Below are 24546 nucleotides of genomic sequence, written 5' to 3' on the forward strand. Positions count from 1 at the left end.
TTACCTACTGAGGCATGCCCAAGCCAGGCTACACTATGACCTTAAATTTTCTATTGCCTTTCCTCTACTGTGGCATGCCTGATTCTCATGCTAACCTAATTATTGCTGTCCACCTACACCTAGCAGTTGCTGCTTTCATTTATCACAGAGCTTGCTTTTTAGCTCACTGATAGAGACAGAGAACACTAATGTACATTTGTCACTAAATAAACAGTTAAAAGGGAGAAGGGATGCAGATCTGTTAAATAAGTTGCAGCAGCAGTTGGTTATTTTTCAGATTAGACCCATGTTAAATAATTACTTATTAGGAGGTATTACAATTATCCAAGAAGTATACAACAATAGTCAGACATTTGGCATTTTAAGGGAATTTTTTGTATAAGTATTAAAAAAAATGAAGATAATGGACAAAGTCAGTTCCATGATAGTAGGTTTTTGTCCTGTTAAAAATTACAAAAATTGCTTAGCATTTATTTTAACTAAGACAAAACCTCTGAAGCTGTACCTGCTGTGCCTGAAAGTGATGCAACTGCAAATAAACTACAGTGAATCAGTATTAAATAATACATATCTAGCTTTTACACTTTGGTTACAGCATGCTAGATGACCAGCTACAAGTTTTTAAATTCATTTGAAGAATTAATGCACCATAAAATACATCCTCAATGTTTATGTTCAGTGTGGCTCTTAATTATTTTGCAAGAAATTTTGAGGTGACCTTGACTGTATTTTCCAGAATGGCAGGTTAGATACTATTTCTAAATAGCATTCTCTTTATACCATGCTTTGAGAGAAGACAAGCTGTCTCTGTCATACTGCTGGAGAAGCAGCTACGTAAGCAAGACAGGATCTACCAGGTGGGCTGATCCCATCAGATAGAAGTTCTTCCTTCTTCCAGTGAGGAGAAATATAAATGACAGGAGAAAATGATGAATTAGAAGAATCATTTAATAAAGCTGAGTGGTCTTCATAATTTTATAGATGTATATATGTGTGTATGTGTGTGTGTATATATATATATATATATATTTAGGAGGGGATTGCTGTCTTCCAAAGTATGTAGATACTATCATAGCTAAGTACTAGTTTGACATAGAGAAGGTGAAGAGTCAGAAGGATATTTGAAGACAGTCTGTTGTGGGAAGTATCTCATATTATTTTTAAGGCTTACTGGCCTATGTGAAACACAGTTTGTATGAGCAGGACAGTGATCTGCCCAGTATGTTTTAATCAATCCCCTTCTTTCCATTTTTTATCCCAACTTTCAATTATTTTTGTACTGTGTGATTTATATATACTAAATTGAATTCAGTGAGAAAATAAGTTTAGACTGATCTGAACTGGACCCTTGATGTTACATACTGCTTATTGCTCAAGTTCTTGCTTTTCTGTGCCAATAAAATGTGCAGCCAGGGCCCAGCTATGCAATTGGCAGTATTAGCACATGCACCTGAGTACCTATGAAGGCATCTGAAGAACCAGGTCAGTCCATGATCTTATTGACCTTGAAGAATGGCGTCTGATGGTAACTAGGTGGCTATGATGATCTCAGACCAGTTCATAGGCCTTACAAGATGTGCATTTAACTGGAATTCGCTGATACCCTGAGTTCTATTCTAAGCAAAGAGTCCAAGCTTTAAAAGGATAAGGAGCTTGAATTTCTTTTCAAAGCCTTAAGGCCTCTCTTTTTCAGCTCGATTACAGAGGGTATGTTGTTAGTTAGGTCACAGTATCACACATAATAGCAATGAGTGGAGGACTTTATAAATCAGCATGGTGGCTTGGTCCTATTTTCTGTTACCTTACCATCCAGCAAGACTGAAGGGAGTGAAAAATACTAAATGTTTTAAAATTTGCTGGACTTCACACGACATGTTGTTAGGGCTCTGTGTTTATATTTGAAAGACTAATTTGTTCTCAATATCTAGGTAGATGTTGAATGTTTACCTTCGTTTTGCTTTTGGAAGCAGTTTGTAACTGTCAATTAGCAGAGCGATACCTCATATCTGTCCATCTCTGTGGCATGATTTGTGTCTCAGCACAAGGTTGGATGGTCAGTCACTGATGACTCAGTGTAGTTTGAGCATTCAATATCCAAGGGGTAGCGACAATTTCATGTCATCTACCGCTCAGTGAAGACAAGTAACTTGAATATAGGAAGCTAGCAAGTTGTTCATGGACTGGTGAGTGTTTTAAGCTATGGAAAAATCTACAGGTTTTATTCATCTTCCTGCACTGGGGCAGTATTTCTTTAATTTTCATAGAAGGTATCATTTCTATTTGATATATGTATTTGTTCTTTAATATACTGCCTAAAAGCAAAAGTGATTTCTAAGGGAATAAAAGGCATTGTTGGTCTGAAGTTGAATAATAGAAGTGGGTTTTTTTTCCTCTGGATTTCTTTTGTATTGAAAGCAGCAATTTATTTACTAAATAAATCATTAAATCCAACCCTCTGAAACAAGTGTGAAATATGCTGATAGAAAAGAATTGCTACCTTAAACATTTTTAAAGGGATTTTACTAAATACTTGACAGACTGTTTTATAGCCAAACGAGTGACAGCTTTTCTGTTTTGATATTTGGTAATCTTAAATTGCCATTTTTTTAACGGTAAAGTTTTCCCTGGGAAAGTCAGGCACAGAGAGTTCTCAAATAAAATGTCAGATTGCTATGAATAATGTCATTAGCATTGAGTGAGACCAATTTTTAAATAAAGCAGCTACTCCTTTTCCCCCAAAGGACAAACCCATAAGCTAACAACAAAGGAAAATGTGCTCTGTATCTGCCAGTGCCATCCACGACTAATAAATTTGGGTACCTGTGAACCTGTGTGAGGCACAGTGCAGCCACAAGAACAAAAAGAGTCCATTAACTGCTTGGCCTCTTGATATTTTCAGGCTTCTGAAATAAGATTTTCATCTAGCTAATACTGTATTGCTGTGATTAAAGACAGTGTCATGCCCTGGATCTTCTGGCAGAAGTGAGGATCTGACAGCAGTTGGTTCTTGGCACTCTTTAGAACAGAAATGTCTGGAAATTATAAGTCAGGTTTCACTCTGCCAGTCGTCCCAGAGGTGTCTGCTGGGGCCAACACAGTTGTTGAAGTTGCATGATGGGAAATGTGCTATGTATGTGGTGCGTTTTGTTTGAAAACTGTTTGCTGGTCGTCTCCTGTGGATCCCTGGCTGGTTGGTACTAAAGGCTGCATCCCCTTCTCCCCTCTACCCAGGCGGCTTCCTGGGAGGTTTATGGTAAGTATTGCCTCTCCCAAGTGGTTGGCCTCTAGGCAGCAGGAGAAAAATTGTCATTGTCAGATTTAGGATCCTATTCTTTACATCCAGCTTTACAGACTGCTGTCTGTAATTTGGAGCAGCAGTGCAAGTGTGATTGCAGTAGCGTCAACGAGGTTAGCAGTTTGAGACGTGGTCTGCATAATCAGACTTTGAAGGTTAAATCTGAAAAGAGAGCAAAGAACTCTAGAAACGAGATTAATTGCTTACACAGTTTGCTACCATCATTGTTATTATAGGACATGGCTCACTTTGACCACAGCTCTACTTGCAAAGCCCCAGCTCATCAGGGCAGGAGTATGTTGTATTTCATGTACTTCATCTTTCTTAAATTAATGGGTAAAAAATGCCTCTTTTCAGGTAATAAGCATCATATTTTCTCCTATGCAATGCCTGAAATTAAGATCACAGAAAGCTGTGCAGAAGCAAAGTTAGATCAAAAAAGAAAACAAAAAAACCCAGAGTATGTGGGGAAATTCACCAGTGAAGTTTGAAGATAAGATATTCCCTTTCAGTGCCACACTTCCCATTAAGCCAGTTTTATGGCCCACTTATATTATGTATATCTTTATATGCAGTTGTTTGTATGCCATAATACTATGTTATCAAATTCTAATGTTTCCTTTAACAGCACGCTTTACTTGTCAGAAAAGTCCTACTGAGAAGGTCTCGACAAATTTGCTATGCATGCTTTTAAAATGATTAAAATTTTAAATTTTTCTCTATATTCTCAGCCACTAATACGCACCTGATCTTTTACTCTTGTCTCTGTATCACCAGGCCTCCTGAACCTGTTTACAGCACTGTGAACAAACTGTGTGATAAACCACCTTCTCCTAGGCACTATTCCCCTGTCGAGTGTGACAAAAGCTTCCTTCTTACAGCTCCCTATCCCCACTACCACGTAGGCCTGCTCCCTGACTCTGAGATCACCAGGTACTGCATGCGCTTCTTCCTCACCTCCTTCATTAGAGTGCATGAACATCACTGATTTAATCTCATAGTTTGCATTTTCACAGTAGATCTTCTTTTTCTACAGCTTGTGCTTGTTTTTAACCATGCTTTCACATCCGCACCACTGGAAGATATATGCTACCTTGGTATATAATTTTGGTCATCCAAAATCCAGTGATGAACACAGGCAATGTTTTGATCCATTGGAATGGTGCTCTACAATAGATTACATAAGGTGTATCACATTTTACAACCGAGTTCAGTGTTTGTTTCCTGTGAGGATGGAAAAGGATTAAGACTTCACTGAAAGCTGTAGTCATTTGGTTTGATTCAGTCATTTTATTTCTGTGTTGTGCATACTTTGTTCACTGAGCATCTTCAGGTTTATAGAGTGGCTGCCTAAGCCGTTCAGAGAAATTGAGCAAAAAATAATCACTTCCTTCATCAAGCTGTGTTTGAGAATACATCTAAAATTTAGCACTCCCTAGGCCAGCTGTGCTCTGAGAGGACAGTTAGTAAAACCTAAAATGATGAACATTTCCATAACTGAAGTAATAGGAGATGTTTCTATAAAATATTGGCAATTATTGCCTCCTGAGAAATATTTAATAAAAACATACTATCGAAAACTGTATGTTAGTATAACCCAACTGTCCTTCTATAGTCTGCTAGGAAAGTAGTAAACTATTTGCAAACATGACTTGGGAGACAGAGGAAGAGTTAGGCATGAGTTTTCAAGACGTCGAGTGCTTCCTTTGTCAGGAAAAAAACTTTCATCTTCTATATTCTAGAGCAGAATAAAAATAATTGTGTTTAGAGCTTTGATCATAGACATATTCTACAGAAAACACTTTTCAAAGAAAATAGTAATGTGGAAAGGGAAGAGCAGAAGTGTGTAAGTGGAAAGTAAAATGGATACTAATGTAAGATACATTAACAGGAAAGAAACCCCAGGGATTAGAAAAACAGCTGTGCTATGAAACAGAATGCTAAATTAAAAAACAATAAGACAAATACTAATCAAGAATGCAACAAATGTGGGAAGACCATGCAGAAGCTCTCAGTTTATTAGGATGAAAATTGTGTACCTGCCAGAATTTGTAAAAAGGTGCTTAATCAGTGGACAAAGTGATTAGTCAAGCTGTTCAGGCCAGTGCAAATTTGGTTGACAAACACTGATAAGGGTAATGTTTTACAAAGTTATAAATAACTCCAGAAGGGTGCCAGGCACTAACAGATCTATTAATAATATTTTAATTTCTATGCAAATATTGTCTTAAAGGAAATAACCAGCCAAAAAGGAGTCAAACGACTTCAGGTCTTTAGGTCCAGTGTACATGTGAGTAATTTATCTGTAAGCATCACAAGTGTTCTGTGTGTTTAGAGCCAGACAACAGAAGAGATATAAAGACTTGTATTTTTAAAATGCTCCCTTTAGAAAGCAAGGGACCAGCTTGAAATAGAAAGTTGAACAAGCAGGCTTTAGGGGATTTTGGAGCCATGGAGATGCGTATTGCGATCACTGATGATTAGATTGTGGCTTGCTAAACACAGAGATGCAATTCATTGCTAAATGGTCAATCTCTATAGACTGTTAGGAGGTGGGCTGGGGGGAAAGGGTGAATCTGTTAAAGCTGCTTCCTGCAGACCAGTTACACAGATGCCAATAATCGATGGAGCCCTGGAGTGCTCATGTAACTAGGCTATTTTGCCACCTGAAGATATAATTCTCTACATTCTTTTGCTTTATTGTGTGATGGACTGAATATTTGATGACCTGATGTCAGGACTTAAAAAGCTGGGGTTTGTTCTACTGAGTATCAGTTAACAGTTCTCTTTAAAAACAAGGTTTCATTTCTTTTCATTCTACCTTGATGTAAAATGGAGCTTTAGTTCCTGTGTATTTAATCAGCTTGTTTATTTCAACAGTCCAACAAAAATGACAAAAAGAACACAAAAGATAAGAAAAGACACAACTCACGGTTAAATGCTCTGCACTGTGCTCTGCTACGTGCTGTGGTAGAGGCAACTGATTGCTATAATTTATCCTTCCTTCCCACTGTGAAAGAACATTTAGATGGAAAATATGACAGTTTTCAATGTTCTCAAATACTGTCATCTTTTCCACAGGACTCTTTGAATAGCTGACCATGGAGGAAGACATTTGAAATAATATTTCAGCAAATGCCTTTAGTGAGGAAAGTGATAGCTTTCCAACATATACATGATCTGATTTCAAAATGGACTCAGTATTCACACTTGGAGAACAGTTTTTAGAAAAGCATTAATCCCATTTTAACCCTAATCCAAGTGGCTATTTTTGCAGAACTGTTCTTTGTATGCAGTCCTAAAATGTCACAAAGGAGATGTGTCTCAGGGCTGTATCGTGTCGAATATTTGGAAGAATTAATCCATAAAAAGACCTTGTTTTAAATCCACAGCTGTGATACCACCATCTCTATTGGAAGTTGTACTACAAAAAAATCTTCCAAATATTGACCAGGTATGTGGAAAGGTCTCCCTTTACTCACCTGAATTCCTCAAAGCCTTATTCCTCCTCATTATATACTTCCATGATCTCCAGTCAAATATAAAAAGATGTCTCCCTGGCTTCCTGCAGTCTTCCTAGAAAACGTTTTTCATCTGAATTTGTCAGCCTCAGGTTTGGGGAGGAAGGGACAGGGATTCTTTACTTGTTTTGGTAACTGCAGTCATTGTCGTATCTCAGTGCTCCGATATTGAGAATCTGCTGATGAACTGCAAGAAATTTGGTTTGACAAATAACTCTTCCAGAGAAAGAGGAACATGATACCATGCTCTCCCAAATGGAATGCTTGTAAGCCAGCCAATGCCTTTCAAATTGCTGCTCCAGATAATTTGTCAGCTACTCCTCAGATGATTGTTTTGTCAAGGCTCATTAACTTAATAGGCAAAGAGAATTCATAGGCCAAAGTCTTATTTGTCTATAATAAATTCAAGTTTATAACCCTTGCTTTTATGGTGGCCTGTTGGCTCCTGGGAGGTTGGAGGTCTAGTCCAATACACTCCCATTTTAGGATAAAAGTAATTTGGTTTTTGACTGAATTAACAGTTCGTGTGAATTGATATTAACAGGGCTATGTCAGTGTGCAACAACTGAAAATCTGTCCCGCTGATGGCAAGACCAGAGAGAGTATTTTGGAGTGGGAAGTTTTCCTCTGAGAGTAGCACGTGGATGCAGAGTGTTCATGTTCTGGCCTCTGTCATTATTGACAATTCTGTGTATAATTAGAAGATTATTGGCAGAGAAAGGAAATCGCAGCTTATAAATGTAACGCTCTTCCTACAAACACAAGACTTTGTTCCTGCATTATGTAACACAAAATGTGTTCTCAGTCTGTGCACTGAGAATTTCATTACATTCACCACTACCTAGACACACTTAAAAAAACACTTTGGTTTTGCCCAGAACTTCCCTGTCTTCACTGAAACCTCTTTGGCATTCTAGCTGCCATCATGTTTTTTGCTAAAGGGCAGCCCTGATACTGTTGGTGTCTTTTGTTGTTTGTTTTTTTTTTTTTTCCCCATAGGCATTTGCTTTTTTCTTGAGCCTTTGATCATGTGATTGTGTCGATATTTTTGAGTACATGTAGGGAAAGGAACTAAGGGTAGGGTCAGACTTTGTAGTCATGGCAGAAAAGGTTGGGAACATGACTCCTCCCAAGGAAATAAAAATAAGTGGAAAATTTTGTTCATGTTTAGTCTCGCTTTTGTAAATTTGCAGATCGTCCTCATGGTGCTTGAGTGCCTGGATTGAAAGTATTTGGCTTGCTTTTTAAATCAATACATGTTTCTTGAAGCTAGACCCCAGTTCTGGCTGAGACTGTGATCTGCAGTCTCAGACAAGGTAGTTCATGATTTTATGCTTTGTTTCCTAGTCTCTAAAAGAGGTTTAACAATGATCTCATAGAGCTTCTTTGAAAACTAATTTTGTCCGGGACAAGACCATCCTATTACTAATGGCAATTTGTGTTATTTAATAACATAAATATGATTTTAAGGTATCTGATGAATTAATGACATCAGTTCTTGAGACCACTACAACTTTCTCACCAGTAGGGATTAAGGAGGGAAGGTAACAAACACACAAACAAAAGTGTGCTGGAATGTATGCAGGACATATGGGTAAGGAGACTATAATGTCCAGAATCTTAATGATTGGTGCATGATGCTGCTTCTAATGCGTGGCTGAATTCCCACAGCCCCCACATAAGTACGTGGGGGTCACTACACTCCAGTACTCCCTGCAGTCAGGCTAATGTATGTCTGCAACGCTAAGTACTACTGCCTGTGGTCGCCTCACTTAATTTTAGGGATCCCTGGGATCTCTCCGCAGGCCATGAAGGGACATCTGAGAAAGTGCTGATCGCTTTTCACTGGTCCTAGCAGGAAGTTAAGGTAACTACACTTGAAAAAGGTGTGAATGGTGGGCTTCTCTGGCACTCCCAGCTACGGTGTCCTTTCTCATCTGTTAATATCTGTACAGCCTTTTTCTTCACAATAACCTGCTGGGAGCAAGCTTATTGTCAAAATGATGCATATAACTGTACTTGTGTGTGGCTGCTTTCCAGGGACACTCTTGTCATCTTTATTGAAATTCACATTGTACAGGAGTACTTATCATCCCCTTTTTAATCCCATGTGTTTAATATGGGAATTATATCTCCCAAAACACATCTAGCCATATTTTCAGTTTTTCGAAATGCCTGGCAACTTGAAAATGAGACCTATTAAACAAGCACTAAAAAGCAATGATATTATGAAATTGAGTCTTCAACCTGCCCCACATAAACACAACCACCTTTCTTGAACTTAAAATGAACTTTTACTGTTCAGTTGTATTCATTTTCTTATTTTTTGTGAAAATATTAAATAATAATGACAAAATTGGAAAATTTTTTTTAGGGGGTGAATAGGTCTGAATCCTTAAATATTTAAAATCAGAATTGGAGTAGATCAGTACTTTTTTTCCTATTTTAACACCTTGGAATCAACTTCTATTCCCATCTGCATTTTACACAACCCAACCACGGACAGCAATGTTACATATGGTGAACTAGCACTACTAAATAGCACTGGAAGGGAGGAAGTACATAACTCTTTCTGTGGATTTTTGAACAATAAAATAGGCAATACTGACGTTCAACTTATTCCATGTCAATGGAAACAAATTAATCCTATAGTCACAAAGAAAAAAACATCTTTAGAAAATAAAAGATACCTGGTTAAAATAACTCTTGATAAAGCAGCTCCCTAAACCCATAAGGTGACATTTTAAAAAATGAACAGTGTGACTTTTTGTTTTCATAACTGGCTTTATGGCATATCTATACACAAGTCTAGGCATTCAGAGGCACAGAGCATATAGCAACCCCTAAGCAAGTTAAGAGATTAAACTGGTTATCAGAGAGGGTGGCTTGAATACCAGTGTTCATACTGATGGGAATTGAAGCATCTTGTTATTGCTGATTTCAGTGAGAATTAGGTATGTAAATGCTATGGCCTTCACTCACTAAACAAATCTTTAGCATTTCAAGTACTTCTTAACTCTGGCACCTAAACCTTTCTAAAAATAAACTTGAAAACCTTGAATTACCTGCACAGAATCACAGAATGGTCAAGGTTGGAAGGGACCTGGAGATCATGTAGTCCAACCCCCTGCTAAAGCATTTTCTCCTGGAGCAGGTTGCATGGGATTGTGTCCAGTCAGGTTTTGAATGTCTCCAGAGAAGGAGACACCGCAGCCTCTCTGGGCAGCCTGTGCCAAGGCTCCATCACCCTCACGGTAAAGAAATTTTTCCTCGTATTCAGGTGGAACTTGTTGTGTTTCAGAGTGTGCCCATTGCCCCCCATCCTGTTGCTGGGCACCACTGAAAAGAGCCTGGCCCCATCCCCCTGACACTCGCCCTTAAGGTATTTGTAGACTTTGATGAGATCCCCCCTCAGCCATCTCTCCTCCAGGCTGAACAGGCCCAGCTCTCTCAGCCTTCCCTCACCAGGGAGATGCTCCGGTCCCCTCATCATCTCTGTAGCCTCCGCTGGCCCCTCCCCAGTAGCTCCCAGTCTCTGTGGAGCTGGGGAGCCCGGCACTGGACCCAGCACTCCAGGTGCGGCCCCACCAGGGCAGAGCAGAGGGGGAGGACCCCCTCCCTCGACCTGCTGGCCACCACGCTCCTCCTGGTGCCCCCCAGGGTCCCACTGGCCCCTTGGCCACAGGGCACACCGCTGGCCCACGGGCACCTTGCTGCCCACCAGCACTCCCGGGCCCTTCCCCGCAGAGCTGCCCCCCAGCAGGTCACCCCCAGCCCCTGCTGGTGCCTGGGGCTGTCCCTCCCCAGGGGCAGGACCCTGCTCTGGCCTTTGCTGAAGGTCACTCGGTCCCTCTCCGCCGGCTCTCCGGCCTGCCCAGGCCTCGCTGGATGGCAGCACAGCCCCTGGGGCACCAGCCGCCCCTCCCGGTGGGGTGTCACCAGCACACGTGCCGAGGGGACACCCTGGCCCTGTTCCCTCTGTTCTGTGCAGGAACACACACTGCAGTGTTTGAAAAGATGCAGACCAGATTCCTACAACTACATACTCATTATGCTTGACGGGGTTGTGCTACTTGTGAAAGCAGCTCAGAAGTGCAGTATTTTATAGTTATATATTATCAGGCAAAACAAAATCGACATCAACTGTGTTGATTAACTGCCTACAACTCAAATGCCACATGCCAGTGTAGGTTGTCCCTGCTTGTGAATCAGACTCACGGCCCAACCTTAAATTATTTAGGATCTTTTGGAAATTATACAAATTAATTGTGAATTTTCCTTATCGCTTTCATGTAACAAATTAAAAATTCTTAATTGGAAGAGTTTCCTATAATTTCTTTTTAATCCTGACTCAAGTGTTCTTTTCAAGTATATGATCCAGTCACGTAACTGTTATATTTAATGAAAGAAAAGTTGTGCTGCCGTTCAGCCTCGGCGTTCATGTTATTTTGCATCGATGAATCTCTGACCCTAATAAGCACAAACATTCCTATAGACTTTCTTACGCTCTTTCCTTTTTTTAATGAGGAGTCTTCTATTTTGGACACTATTATTAAAATTATTAGGAAGATGCACCTTTTAAAAGCTGAGAGAGGTGATTGCAGGAGAATCTTAAGCTGTAACGGCATAAAATTTCACCAGTTCAAGTGTTTAATTATTTAGTTACAGAAGCCTTTCAGGTTAAGATGGGATGCTTCAGGTTAGAGCTGTGGGCTTTATTTCCAGTTATGCTGCTGACTAATTCTCTTTAGTTGAGCAGATCACTTAATTCTATTTTCGTTGCTTTATCTATCAGTAAAATAAACATCTTGCTCAGTTATACTGAGAACAATAACTAATATAATTAAACAGAATAGAATCAAATATTTAAAAGAAAATTAGGTCTTTGTTCCATCATTTGGGAAGTGTTTCATATTTTGGGGATATATGGTTTGGTTTTCAGAGGTACTGTGCTTTTTTGTGCTACTGAGGCTCTTTTGTTCATATTCTGCACCCATGGAAATTAAACTGTATAATCTTAGCTCATAAAATGGACAGAAATATTAATTCAGTTTAGTTAAGTAGCAGTATTTTCTTTACTGTATCTTTAGAAAAGAAAAAAAAATGAGTTCTCAGTAAGAAAACATGTAAATCACTAGTATTAAAATTTCCCTGCTGTTACAATTACAAGCAGACCTACAGAGAGACATTTGGGAACAAAGGAAAGATGTCTCCTTCCTTTCTATGCCTATAAGCAAGCTCTGAAATTCAGTCTTTAAGTCAGTCACAGGAAATGCTCCTGAAGCACCCAATGCCAGTTCCTACCTCCTTTTTACATGAATGACGAAGACGAAGACGGGAAATAGGAGCCTGGAAAGGTATCACAGGCTACTTTTAACTGGTTCCTGCCTGAGGATTTTGGCCAGGGCAATCAGTCATCCAGTATGGCGAGGGCGAGGTGGACCATGTCCCTCAAAATTGAAGTTTTGCCTGATGACTCTTTCAGAGAGCACCGTTCACCACCTAATGCTGGCTACAGCACTTACTGGCTAGATACAAAGCAGGAGAGATGCTTGAGATTAGCTCATGAAAATCCAGTCAGTTCATAGCCAAGTCTGCACAATAACTTTCTTGTTTGAAACCGTCATTTCTGAGATGCATTATTGTTTATTTTCAATATACATTAAGCACCCTCTCAAACATCTTGTTCTGGTCTCTGAAAATCCCCTTGAAACAGTTCTTCCAAATGATCGAGCACTAAAACTCCAGACACAATATTCAAATGCTTCTGAGTATTGCAAGAAATTTAAACCCACATTTTTGATATTGGTTCCATATCAGCTTCAAGTGTATTCAGGATAACTGACAAAAAAATTGACAGAATGTGTCACTCCACATGGGATTGCTACAGTAACAAGCTAATGGAGCCATTTGCTAATTCAAATCTCGTCCACAGTGATGGAAGTTAATGACAATTATTACCTGACAACTGTCTAAAGGCCAATATGAGAAATGGGTTTGGAGATTGCAGTTTCATTCCTGTGGACAAGTTTCCACATCATAAAAATCATCACTCCATCTGTCACAGTAATTGCTAGACTCTCAGCTCATCAGAAAAAGCAAGAATAGACGTAACCTGGAGAACAAATTACTGGTTTTACCCCAAGAGATAGTTATTTGAGCTGAGAAATGAAATATTACCGTGGAGACAAGGTAAACAAAGCTAGCCTGTGGCTACCTATGCTGTACCTGTTGAGTGAAGAATAATTTGCAGGGTTGTAGCTGTGCTCAAAAAAGCAAGAAAGCTTACTGGTTAGAGCAAAAAGCTGGGGACTGAGAAATTTTCCAGTACCGCTGACAGCTTGTATGACCTTGGAAAATGAAGACTTTACTTCAATTTTGTCCAGTTGTGAAATATGTGATACGCATCCACAGGAACCACCAGCAGCCCACGGATTTAAAAGGTATTTCCAACGGGTGCCAACTGCATGATTTTCTGCAGTACATAAAAAATGATCATTACTACCAAGTAGAGTGATAGGAGGCATCATGGAAAACAGGTGGGGCCTCTAATTGCAGTGTAATTTGTCATGGAAATGCAAAAGAACTATAAGAGTAATAATGAACCTTCTCGCAGCCCTGGGCCAGTCTTGTTTTACACTACAGTTATCCCACCGGAGTAACATAGTGCTGACTCAGGTCCCCAGTTTATTTTGTGTTTAATTATCACCATTTATTACTGTTGACAAAAACCCTAGATGTAGATACTTGCAAATATGTCCTTTTCTGCTGGTTTTGCCAAGTCAGGTAAGGTCTGACTTTGAACAGGGTATGTCTAAAAATATGCTTGTGATAGAGAAATCAGGAGGCAGCACTCAGCTGAGTCTGCGCTAGACCAGTGATACCGCAAGCCTGTTGGAGGACACTGTTGTGGAAGGTGCTGCAAAACTGAATGAGCTGGTCAGACTAGATCCTCATCTCATGTAGCCTCTGATTTCACAGCACTTTACTGCTGCTGTCCAAAAAGTATAAAATACTCATTCATGGAATAGTCAGACACACATCAATACTATGATTAAAGAAACCTCCTGACATGATGGGATCCACCTCCTAGATCTGCGCTAAAATTTCGACATGTTTTTGTTTTCCTTTTGAGATTTCTGCTCCCCCCCCCAACACACACACTATCAGAACGGACCCGTACCTTTATGGGTCTATGAGAATAATAATAATTTCCCATGGTAAAGGGAAAACTGATTTCAGTAGCCACAGGCTAAAACATTGGGATCAGATTCTTCTGCCACTTCACTGTTTTTAAAAGGACATGCAGCCATCATTAGGAAAAATGTAACCAAATGGTTATATATTTCTCATGTTACTGCAGAAATATTTCTTGATCAGTACTCATTACATTTCCTATTTCAAAAAAGAATTTGTTGCTTTTTGAAAATATTGACTATATAATTGGAACCATCTGTCTGCGGAGACTTTAGTGTGATACAAGTAGTGATAATCATAACCCCCAAAACTTTAAGACGCTTATTTATATTTGAGTTGGACTGAAGTCTCAACATAACTTTGGGATATTGTTGTATGTTGTTCCCTGATTCAGTCTGGTAACGCAAATATTACAAAGGGGTTTATGAAAATGGGGAAAATAGCAGAGAAAAAAAAAACAAACAAAAAAAACCAACTGTGGGAAACACACTCTCCTTTATGTATATAGTACTTTTATGTATGTAAATACAGTTAGTGAGATGTTTTTAAATACAACCTGGACTTTGAATAAATACTGTCCTTATTTTAGGTTAAGCTTTCGTTTTGGTGTGAAGCACTGCTGAACTTGTTTTCTTAAGGACTTAAATTCATTTTCATGTACATATAGCTATAAACATTTGTAATACATGAGACACAGAAGACATGGAATAACGTTTTTAAAAAATACTGATTCACTAGCCTAGTGAGAAAATTGGCTGTTGTAAAATGCAAGATGAGCTTTCAGATAATCTCATCAGTCAAAGTCCAACTGACTTCCAATAAAATAGAGATTTGGAAGTACCTAAATTACATTTGAAAGTGAAATATGAACTACTAAAGAAATACGAGCCAGAGGTATATATACAAGAATATCTGCTTAAATTCCATAGTTTGGCACATGGTTGCTTTGCAAACCATGACACTTTCACTCTGTATCTCAGTTTGTATATTGAATTTTCCATCTCTTCACCTCTCAGGCAGAAAGTAGTCTGAGTAGATTTAGATTAGTTAGATCTCTTTACCTGCCCCCTTCAAATTCCTAATGAAAGCAATTTCACTCCAGTTGATTTGTCTTGGTATTTTCTCAATTCCCTATTTGGTGTGAGATATAGTAGCTCAGTCCTTCAGGAAGGATATTTTAAAGCGATTACTGTGTTTTGAGTGGCTGGAGGTGCTATGTGCTTGGCCACCAAAATTGTTTGGTGATTACTTAAAAATGGTTTGTTTGGTTCCCTTTTCTTTTCTTGTAGACTTAACTTCCAATGGTGTAACCCGCAGTGAGATCTAAATATGACTTCAGATCTTTAAAATTTCTCTTAGAGCTTTCACTTCAGTTCAGGATACACATGAGGAGTTGGAAGGATAATTTATGTTATCCCAGCGGACTGGGGTTATGCCTAATGGCAGTCAGTTTCTCTTCCCACTCCATAGTTTCTTTGGTGAATTTGCATAAACTCTATAATCTTTTCATGAGTTAGTTCAGTGTTTTAAAAGTGTGTTTGTCTGTAGGAAATTAGAAACCCTGACTATACAGAAAGACAGAAATGCTTAAGAATATTGATTCATTACAGGGAGCTGTTCAGACATGTTCTAGTGTGCAGCTCTAAAGCTGTAGAGCTCACCTTGCATCCAAAATTTTCCCAAAATGTGATTTTAAAAAACCCACAAAGCAACAAATGAAAGCTCTTCTGGAATTGCTGATTATCAATATCCCCACAAGAGAGGGTGCCTTTCCTGCTGCTACCTTGGGATCTGAACCAAAATCCGTTGGAGCTTGGAAATACTGGCACTTCGTTTTGTAAATGAAAAAGTGAAGGGGGAAGATTTAAAGTTAAAATGTTGACAATGTGAGTTATAGAGTTACTGTGCTTCACCATAGTTTCTTAAGCGTCAGAGCATTTATACTGGATTGATTTGAGAAGTAGTACTCAATTCTATCCATGGGGGATGGGGGGGGAGGAATGCAGGAAAGGGAGGGCATAAAGAGGGATACGTAATTTTTATTCACTAATACAAGAGAAATGCAAACCCCTGAACTTCTGTTTTTGATAGGAAACATTGACAAAGGCAAGACAAGAAAGAAAAAACTGCCATTGATAAAACATAAGTATGTATGCAGTGGTATTCAGTGTCAATTTGCAGTAGTAGGACAAATTGACATAGGAGTTCATCACAGGCCATAGTTATTATGAGCTGCTTATCAATAAATATGAAGTCACTGGGAGACATTTTTACTGTTTTGCTAAGAAAGAAAAGAAAAAAGCCCACACATTAGGTATTCAGAAAGGGTTACAAGCTCTAAACATCCCTGAATTTTGTGGAAGTCTAGTTATGCAACTGACCTTTTTGGGTTGAACCTAAATTTAGCTAAGTTGTCATTGTAAATTTGCATGCAGCATTTTTAAATGTTTTGGGATCTTAAACAATTTATTCTTTAAAAGGTTTTTATTTCATTTTTAAAGAATAGCACTGGAAGAAGCTAGCTTATCTGATTTTTTTTAAAATAATGCTTGTAGTGCATAAAACTGCAACTGTTACTGCATAAAAAGCAAGGTCAGTGGAAGTGACAAGACAGTAAAATACTTCTTTTGTAGCTGACAGAGGGAAGGAGAGGATTTAGTTTGACTTTCAATTAAAATTTCAATATTGTTAAGGAAACACTGGAACAGAAACATTACAAACCCCAGAGAGATGCAGTTAGTTTCTTTTTCTAGAGTATTTCCAAAGTCCACGTAGAAAATGCATCATTCCACAGCTAATTGGAGTTGCTTACAGTATCTTTGGAGAATCATTATAGTTCTTGCTTTTATGCTGTTGAAATCACTACATTGATGAAGTGGGGGCAGGGGAAAGGATTAACTACAATGTGAGCGTACACTTGTATATGTTCTTGCACGTCACAAATTACTCGTGATTTGATTACACTGCTTTCTAACATCTGAATTCTGAATAGCAATGACTGTATCCTTAAGAAGAGCTTTCCTAAAAAGCAGGCTGAGACCATCATAGTAAATTACCCTGTTTTGAGAGACATAGCATTAGCGTGCACACCTGAAATGTACTGAAGCCCAGATGGGGGAGTACACAGTGGGGAAACTAAATGTCACTTGCTAGTACTCGGTGGTAGTAGAATGCATCTGCAGAAAGCAGTGCAAGACCATTCAGATACTTCTGAGCTGGTTCTAGACAAGTTAGGTTAGCTGATGAAGCAGTCTAACCTGCTTCCAGTAAATGCCCGCCTTGATTGTTGACTTGGGAATAATCAGCAATATGTATAGACAGTTCAGCTGCTGATCTAATGAAGACAGCATAAACTGTAATCAGAACTGTTAGCCCCTTCAGGGTACAGTGACTAAGAATTGCAGGTAGGAGGACTTATGTAGTATCTGTGGCAAGAATGTGGCTGTACAGGCTTGGCTGGAAGCAGAAGTCATACAGGTTTGGTTAGGATACAAGCTCACATAATACTGTCGTTACACCATGCAGAAACAAATTTGCTTTTGACATTTCAGATTCAGCAGTATGAGTGAAGGTTGTTAATTTTTCATAGCAAGACTTTACAACCATTTTATATATTATACTACTTCAGTGAAAGTGTAAAAAAGTCTTGTATGAAGACGTCTAAAGTAGGCAATGAATTCGTGAGTGTCTTGAGACTCAAATGATTGAAAGTTCTCCTGGTTGGTATGTGCACAGCAGTTAGAAAAGGAAGTATGCAAAGAGGGAAATTTACTCCTGATGGAAATTTTAGCGTATTTTCCCTAATGTATTTTGCCTGGTTTCCCAGATACCTCTCGTAGTCATCATTCAGCAATTAGCATTTGTGTTGGTATGCCGCAGATTACAGAACTGGGTCTTTCAGCTAGGGTACTGGAAGTTTGTGCTTTGTAATGAAAAATTCAAGATCCAAACCATAGTGGCAATGATCAGAATACTGGAATAGTGATCAGCCTATTTCTTTTCCTTGCCTTTCCTATTTTTTTCTCATGCAATCTTGTGCAATACCATAGCGCTTTGAATTAATGACAGGAAAGGTAGACTCCTGTTTTGACAAAAATGGCATTAAGCAGCAGGTGTCTGCAAAGGAAGATCAGTACAATAACAAAAGCAGATCATATCTCTGTGAAGTCAGAAGGAGAATTACACTGACTTTGTTGGAGCTTGGATAATCCAAGAATAAACATGGCAACATAATACTATAAGCAGATTCATACTTTAATGTCAAGGCTAACTTCCAAATCCCATGACATCGTGCTTTGTAGCATCTGAAAGACTGTTTCTCAAAAAGCCACAGTCTATTTGAGTGTACTACTGAGCATCCTTCATAAGGAATAATATCACATGGAAAATAAATTCTTAAATGATTGGAATGGTATATCTATTTGCTGTTGACTTAAATAAAACAAGCAGCATGGACTATTGCTGAGGAGTAAACCTTAAAAAACCATGCTGCTCTATAAAATTGTAGTTCTTAGTAATCAACACTATGATAAGAGAGAGGATTTTTGTAACAGTTAATGTAAAATAGCTTTCCAGTAGGATAGAATATGCTGTATTTTTTTCACATCAGATTTATATAATTTTGTCCAGGCAACGTTTCATGTTTTCATGTTTAAATTTTCCACAATAAAAAAAAAAAACAACCCAGCTTAATTAATGTCAACTAACAGAAATTCAACATTGATGCAATTTAGGAAATGACAGCTTTTCTTCAGTTTGCCCACAGAAATGGTGAATAGCACAAATTAGTTTTAGTCTTGCCTACCTTAATATTGCTGCCATTACTGTAAGAGTCTGGACATTTCATTTATCTGTGTTTTTTTTAGACAGGGAGCAGTCAAACAGAGAGAGTTAATGGCTTTACTAAGGTCCTAAAGGAAATCCACAGTGAGGCTACAAGTTTCAGACTCACTTGCCAGAAGGAGCAACAAACAAAACACATAAATCAAGAATACAGTTGTGCAAATTTAAATTTTAGTATCATATATAGGAATTTTAATCAGTGTAATTATCTTTTTGAGGTTTTGAGATAGCTTCAATTGACTTGTAAAATAAATTGCTGGAAAAAAGTGGAAGCCACCATTTGACTTGGAATGTTGATTCGCAAGCTGACTAACCAATATGCAGGAATTTGGCAGTATTGTCAAGGGACTTTATAAAGCAAAGTCAATTAAAATAAGTCTCTCAAGGCTTAAACCAGTCTCTAAATAGAGAGCAAGATGAGCTGTGGTGTGAGAAGAAATTGTGTTTTCTTCTGTTTTACCTCTATTCTTAGTCAGAGGTTTACACAATGTAACATTTACTGTAAGAATATTTAATGGGTCTGGATTGCCATCTGTGAAATACATAAATTGAAATCATTAATATTTTCTGATACTCATTTATATATTGTGCATTTGTATTGGAAGGGAAGAGTTGGTGTTTGGGACTGTTATGCAGCAACGTCTGATTGGTATTTAAAAGGATTCTGTAGCTACAGTAGCTATCATAGTTTTAATAATAAGATGCAAATTTAAATGCATTTAAATGCCTCAAAGGTGTGGAATGTCTCCAGACCTATCTTTGGGCCAGGAGAAAAAAACAGCAAACCGTTACGCTTAACTTGGGTACAAAAATGAGCATTTTATATCCAGAAGTAACTGATGAGTGGAAGAACCTTCTTTGGGTTTCTTAATGTATTTACCCAACTGTATTTGGAGAATTCCACTGATTAAAAATACGATTATTTAAACAGGTATTTTATATAATAGTAGATACCCATGATAAGTTGGAAGAGAGGCATAACTTGGAATAAAATAGTATATCAAAGGAATTCTAAACACAAGAGCCTATTGCCATGGAATTTCCTGCCAATCTTGCAAATGCAAGATTTGAAGATGTGGATGACCATCCAATGCATGGGCTTATCCTCCATCAGTTTTTTTGCATCATCTGAGTAATCCATATTTCATATGTGAAGTGTTTCATTGATTGCAGTGTGTTCATAGGTTTTCCGCAGAGCTATTCCATCCTCAAAAATAAAACAGGGAGAACTGAAGCAAAAACCTGCAATGCTAGCTCAGTTCATGTGCACAGGATAAATATGGACAAAAGATACCCATCTCCAAAAATAGCTTCCTTGTGTGGCTATTTTTTTTTTTTCTACAGTGGTGTTAAATGACAATGGAATTCTGGGTTTAGCCCTTGTTAAGATTGGATAAGTTGCTGGTGTAAATCCAACTGTGACCATTTTTATTCATTGATTAATGTTTTTTTGTGCTTCCCTGTCTGTCAGTTATTCATATGTTTTCTCTTAAACAGCAGTGTTTTTTGTCAGTGTACCCAGTGCAATTGGTTCTGGCCAAAACATTTGGGAACCAAAGTACAAAGGTACTTGCAAAGAGAAATTATTAGTTGGAAGCAGCAAAGAGACATGTAGTTCTAGATAAAGCTCTTTATCTAATAAGTGAAAGCTGAAAGTAGAAGAAACATGACAGCATCTTCACCTTTCACACTAAATTAACCTTGAAATAACCCAAGAACCTTGGGTTTGCTGGCTGACTGATGTGAAGATTGTAATTGTAAGAAATGACCACTAACCTGCAAGAAATATTTGAAAAGTTTAGTGAAGAAAACACAGGCTGTTGTCCAGGATTTATACTATTAAGTATCTTAATGACATTAAATCACTTCCTAGAAGGATCACAAATTGACTATCAGTTTAATCGTGTATGCATGCTTGCTAATTTTGCACATATTCTAAAACCAGTTTCTAATGTTTTACTCAAATGATTTTATCTATTGATTTTGTAACTAAACAATTTGCCTTAATGACTGGCACAGGCTTAGAGTAAAATTCTTCATAAATTCCTTTCACAGTTCTGTTCTAAATAGATAAATTTCTCTTCAAAGACTGAACTTAGCAAGCATCTTTAAATAAATGGTGGGGTTTATGTCAATTTAGGGATATAAGGATTGACATAATGGAACATATAAATAATCTATCTAACCCATCATTCATCTAATCCAATTTATGGCCTGTAATCAAAGACAGGCAAAATTAGTTAGTAATATGCTTGGACAATATTACAGTGATCTACTATGGGAGATGCTTGTGCCTGACACTCCCACTGTGAGTAACCCCAGAATGAGAAAAGGGATTTTTTTAAAAAAAAAATTATATATACTTCTAGCGTGTACTTCATTCTTAGACCTCATAGTGTAAAATGTTGAATGCTCCCCATGAAATGCAGAGTAACTCCAACTTCTGTCAAATTAAAAAGATCCAAGAATCTTGATTTCTATAGATTAGTTTAGAAACAAGAGTTTAAGCTATTGGATCTCTTCACTATTCATCTTTCATATTGACAATACATTTTTTATACTTCTGCATTTTCACATTACCACTCACTGCTGTTTGTATGCATTGTGTCGGGATGCCATTTGTTTCTGTGCATTATGTTATTTCTACTTTTGCTTTTCTCTCTGTGTATTTCTGGAGGATTTCTGTTTTTTGTGTTTGGTATAGCTGCACATGCACACATGCATGCTGGGCTGGTTTGAATGACATAGAAAGTGACACTAAATAGCAGCTTATGTAGGGATTACATTCTCACCTCTGATCTGTTAAACAAGACAGATATTCAACCCATATTCCTAGCTTGCACAGAGATAATGTATATCCAGATAGGAGGGATAACATTATCAGAAGGTATCACACAGGTGCAGTAAACATTGTATCAGGAATAACTGAAATATAAAGTGTGCTGTTCTGATAGATTTTAGATGGTAATCGTACATTAATGTTCTTTCTGTTGTGAGCATTCTTTTTGTTTTAATGAACAACTTCTGTGGGAGCTGAATACACTCCTTTTCTGGCCTTTTCACCTTGACGGTTGCTGTAATTCATTGCAGTGCACACAGGAGAGCTAATAAGTACAAAGAAAATGAACTTGGTCTTATGCAGAAACAGTATTAAAACTTAAATTTCTATAGGAACGTTTTTATTATGCAAATATAATGAAACAGCATGCCATGAGATATAGAAATGTTTGTTAATGGCACGGTATGGTTTGGCATCAGACAGTTTTTCATTGCTGTTTTAAATCACTTTAATTAATTATTATTATCCATATGCTTTATCTTGAATGAGTAAAATTCAGTGTGATGACTCTACCATGAAAAGAATTTTATGTGCTTGTTTCTCTTTCGATGGAGATGGATAGAAACTTTGCAAATTAGTTTAATGGGTTGCAGTGATATGAGCTCTGTCATTAGGCTTATTTATCTATGATTTCCCTACTCTTTAAAAAAGAAACAGATGCAGTACAAAAGTTCTATGAATTATTTTTCAAGTATCATCTTCAGTACAAAGAAAGTCAACCCTCCCTTGAGAAGAGAAAGCAAAGCTAAGCTGTTCCAGGCATTAAGTGCAGTATTGCAAGATCAGTATAACCATTAAGACATAATCTGTGTCCATTTCATTAATGACAAGATTGCTCTGACAGAGTTCTGTGTTAAAATCACATTAGGCTTCCTTTTTTTGAATCCTGAATTGGAATTAGGTCTCTGATTCCTGAAGGGAACTCTCAACAGTCATACAAGTGGTATTCATAACTTTAAATGAACTTCTCTGGGCTGTGGTGGAAAAGTACATGAAAATGTGAGGCCTTTCCAGATTTTTCTAGTGTCTGTTTAACCAGTTGTTTTCTGATCCTCCTGTCAAGTACGTTATGAAATTGAATTTCCACAAAAACAGTCCAGTTCATCCAGTTCTATCCACAACAATAAACCAGTTCATCTAAAAATTCTGGTATTAACTCTTTCTGAAATTCAAGGTCTTACTAGCTGTTAGCATTGTTACGAACAATTTACTAGTAGTTTACATTATTTTAGAATTTATGCTGTATTCATGGACTACAAAGTAGGCAAGCTTTTTCTTTAGACAATAAGAGCAATTTCCTTAATGGAAAACTTCTAATTTCTCCCCCTACCCACCCACCCCTCCCCCGCCCCATGAAACTGGTAAATACTTGTATGATGTTGTATGATGTGCAAACTGGTAAATATTTGTATGATGTTGTATGATGTGCAATTTTGTATTTTTGGACTGCAGTTCTTACATGATTCTTCTTGTTGTACCTGTATGAGTTTTCCTAAAGCTACTGAGATACTCTTTGATTTTTATCCAAGTTTTGCCATGCAAGGTTTCTTATAAGTGGACCCATTTTTCAAGTCCTTGCTAACATCTTTCAACAGTTGACTAAACTGGAAAGGGATTTTGGCGCAGATATTGCTGTTGTTACTTGCACAGAAACCTAACGAGCTTTCTGTGCGATAAATACATTTCATTGCAGAAGCATGGCGCAGCTCTAGAAGTACATCAGAAGTGGTGTTGGGGGACAGCGGTGTTGGGGGACGGAGATGTCAGGGGACAGTGGTGTTGGAGGACAGCGTGTTAGGGGACAGCAGTGTCACAGCATGGGGACCCCCCATGGGGTGCAGCCCCTCAGGCCCAGCCGGCTCCATCCAGGGCCCCTCATCTCCATGGCATTCCAATACACTCTGTAATTTGTAAAAAAAGTAAATCTCAAGTCATCCTACTAGCCTGTCAGTTGTATTATTATTATTGTTGTTGTTGTTATTGTTATTGTTATTATTAATATTACTGTAATGAATATGAGGAATTATAAAGCTCCATCTGGAGTTCGAGTACTCCCTGATGAAGTTAGTTTGACAATTACACCAGCTGAAGACTGAGGTTTACATGTCAAAAGATTTGCGAGAAGTGAAAAACGTGTAGGTATCTAGAAAAAAAGAAGGGATAATGGTAGAAGAAAGGAAATCTTACCTTCTCAGTTGCTTAAGCAAAATCAGATGGAAATGGTCATGAACACAGCAGCTGAGTTTGCTCCAATTACAGCTGTGGCAGAGGACGTAGTGCTACTTTCATGAATTTAAATAGGGAGCATTTGCTTAGGAACAACAGAAAATTTCCTGATGCACTGCATGGCTTCCCAGTTACCTACACCTTGTGGTACCCTGGTACCAGTGCCTCATAAATACGATGCGGAGTTTTTAGTTCCTCATGGAGAAAGCAGCTGTCACCCTCCTCTCTGCTCTGACATGATCCTTATGTAATTTGACATCACTAAGGTTTTTTGCCATGCTGGTACACTTGAATGCCATACCTCATTTACTGCTTGCTATCGCTCCTAATTCTCTTCTGGCATTAGTGTTTTCCGAGCATCACCGTTCCAATGAATTGCACAGGGTATAAGAGAAGGCTGGCCGAGGTCAAGCCTTGCAGCCACGGGGGCAGCGCCGTGAGGAGAAGGGATTTAGAAGGGGAAAAAACACCCCTTCCAAAGTATGGGGAGAAGATATGACAAAGGAACGTAATGGGATGAAAGGGAGAAAAAAAAAAAAAAGTATATTATAACAGAAATCAGTACCTAACTGACATATAGAAGAGAATAACCTCCCAAAAGAGCAAGGTATCATGTCTGAGTCATT

The 24546-nt window shown here is 38.2% G+C and overlaps 1 protein-coding gene across 22 annotated transcripts in view; it reads left to right on the forward strand.

Annotated features, from left to right (window-relative positions):
• DLG2 (discs large MAGUK scaffold protein 2) overlaps nucleotides 1-24546 on the forward strand; it is a 1040325-nt gene that overhangs the window by 764045 nt on the left and 251734 nt on the right. For 17 of the 22 annotated variants that reach the window (XM_055702908.1, XM_055702907.1, XM_055702910.1 and 14 more), the window contains one exon: nucleotides 4073-4228. The exons of the other annotated variants lie outside the window; for them this stretch is intronic. In XM_055702908.1, coding sequence (XP_055558883.1) covers nucleotides 4073-4228 — 156 coding nt within the window. The remainder of the gene's footprint in view (nucleotides 1-4072; nucleotides 4229-24546) is intronic. 22 annotated transcript variants of the gene reach the window in all.

Source organism: Falco cherrug, chromosome 2, assembly GCF_023634085.1.
Source record: "Falco cherrug isolate bFalChe1 chromosome 2, bFalChe1.pri, whole genome shotgun sequence".
Classification (NCBI taxonomy): domain Eukaryota; kingdom Metazoa; phylum Chordata; class Aves; order Falconiformes; family Falconidae; genus Falco; species Falco cherrug.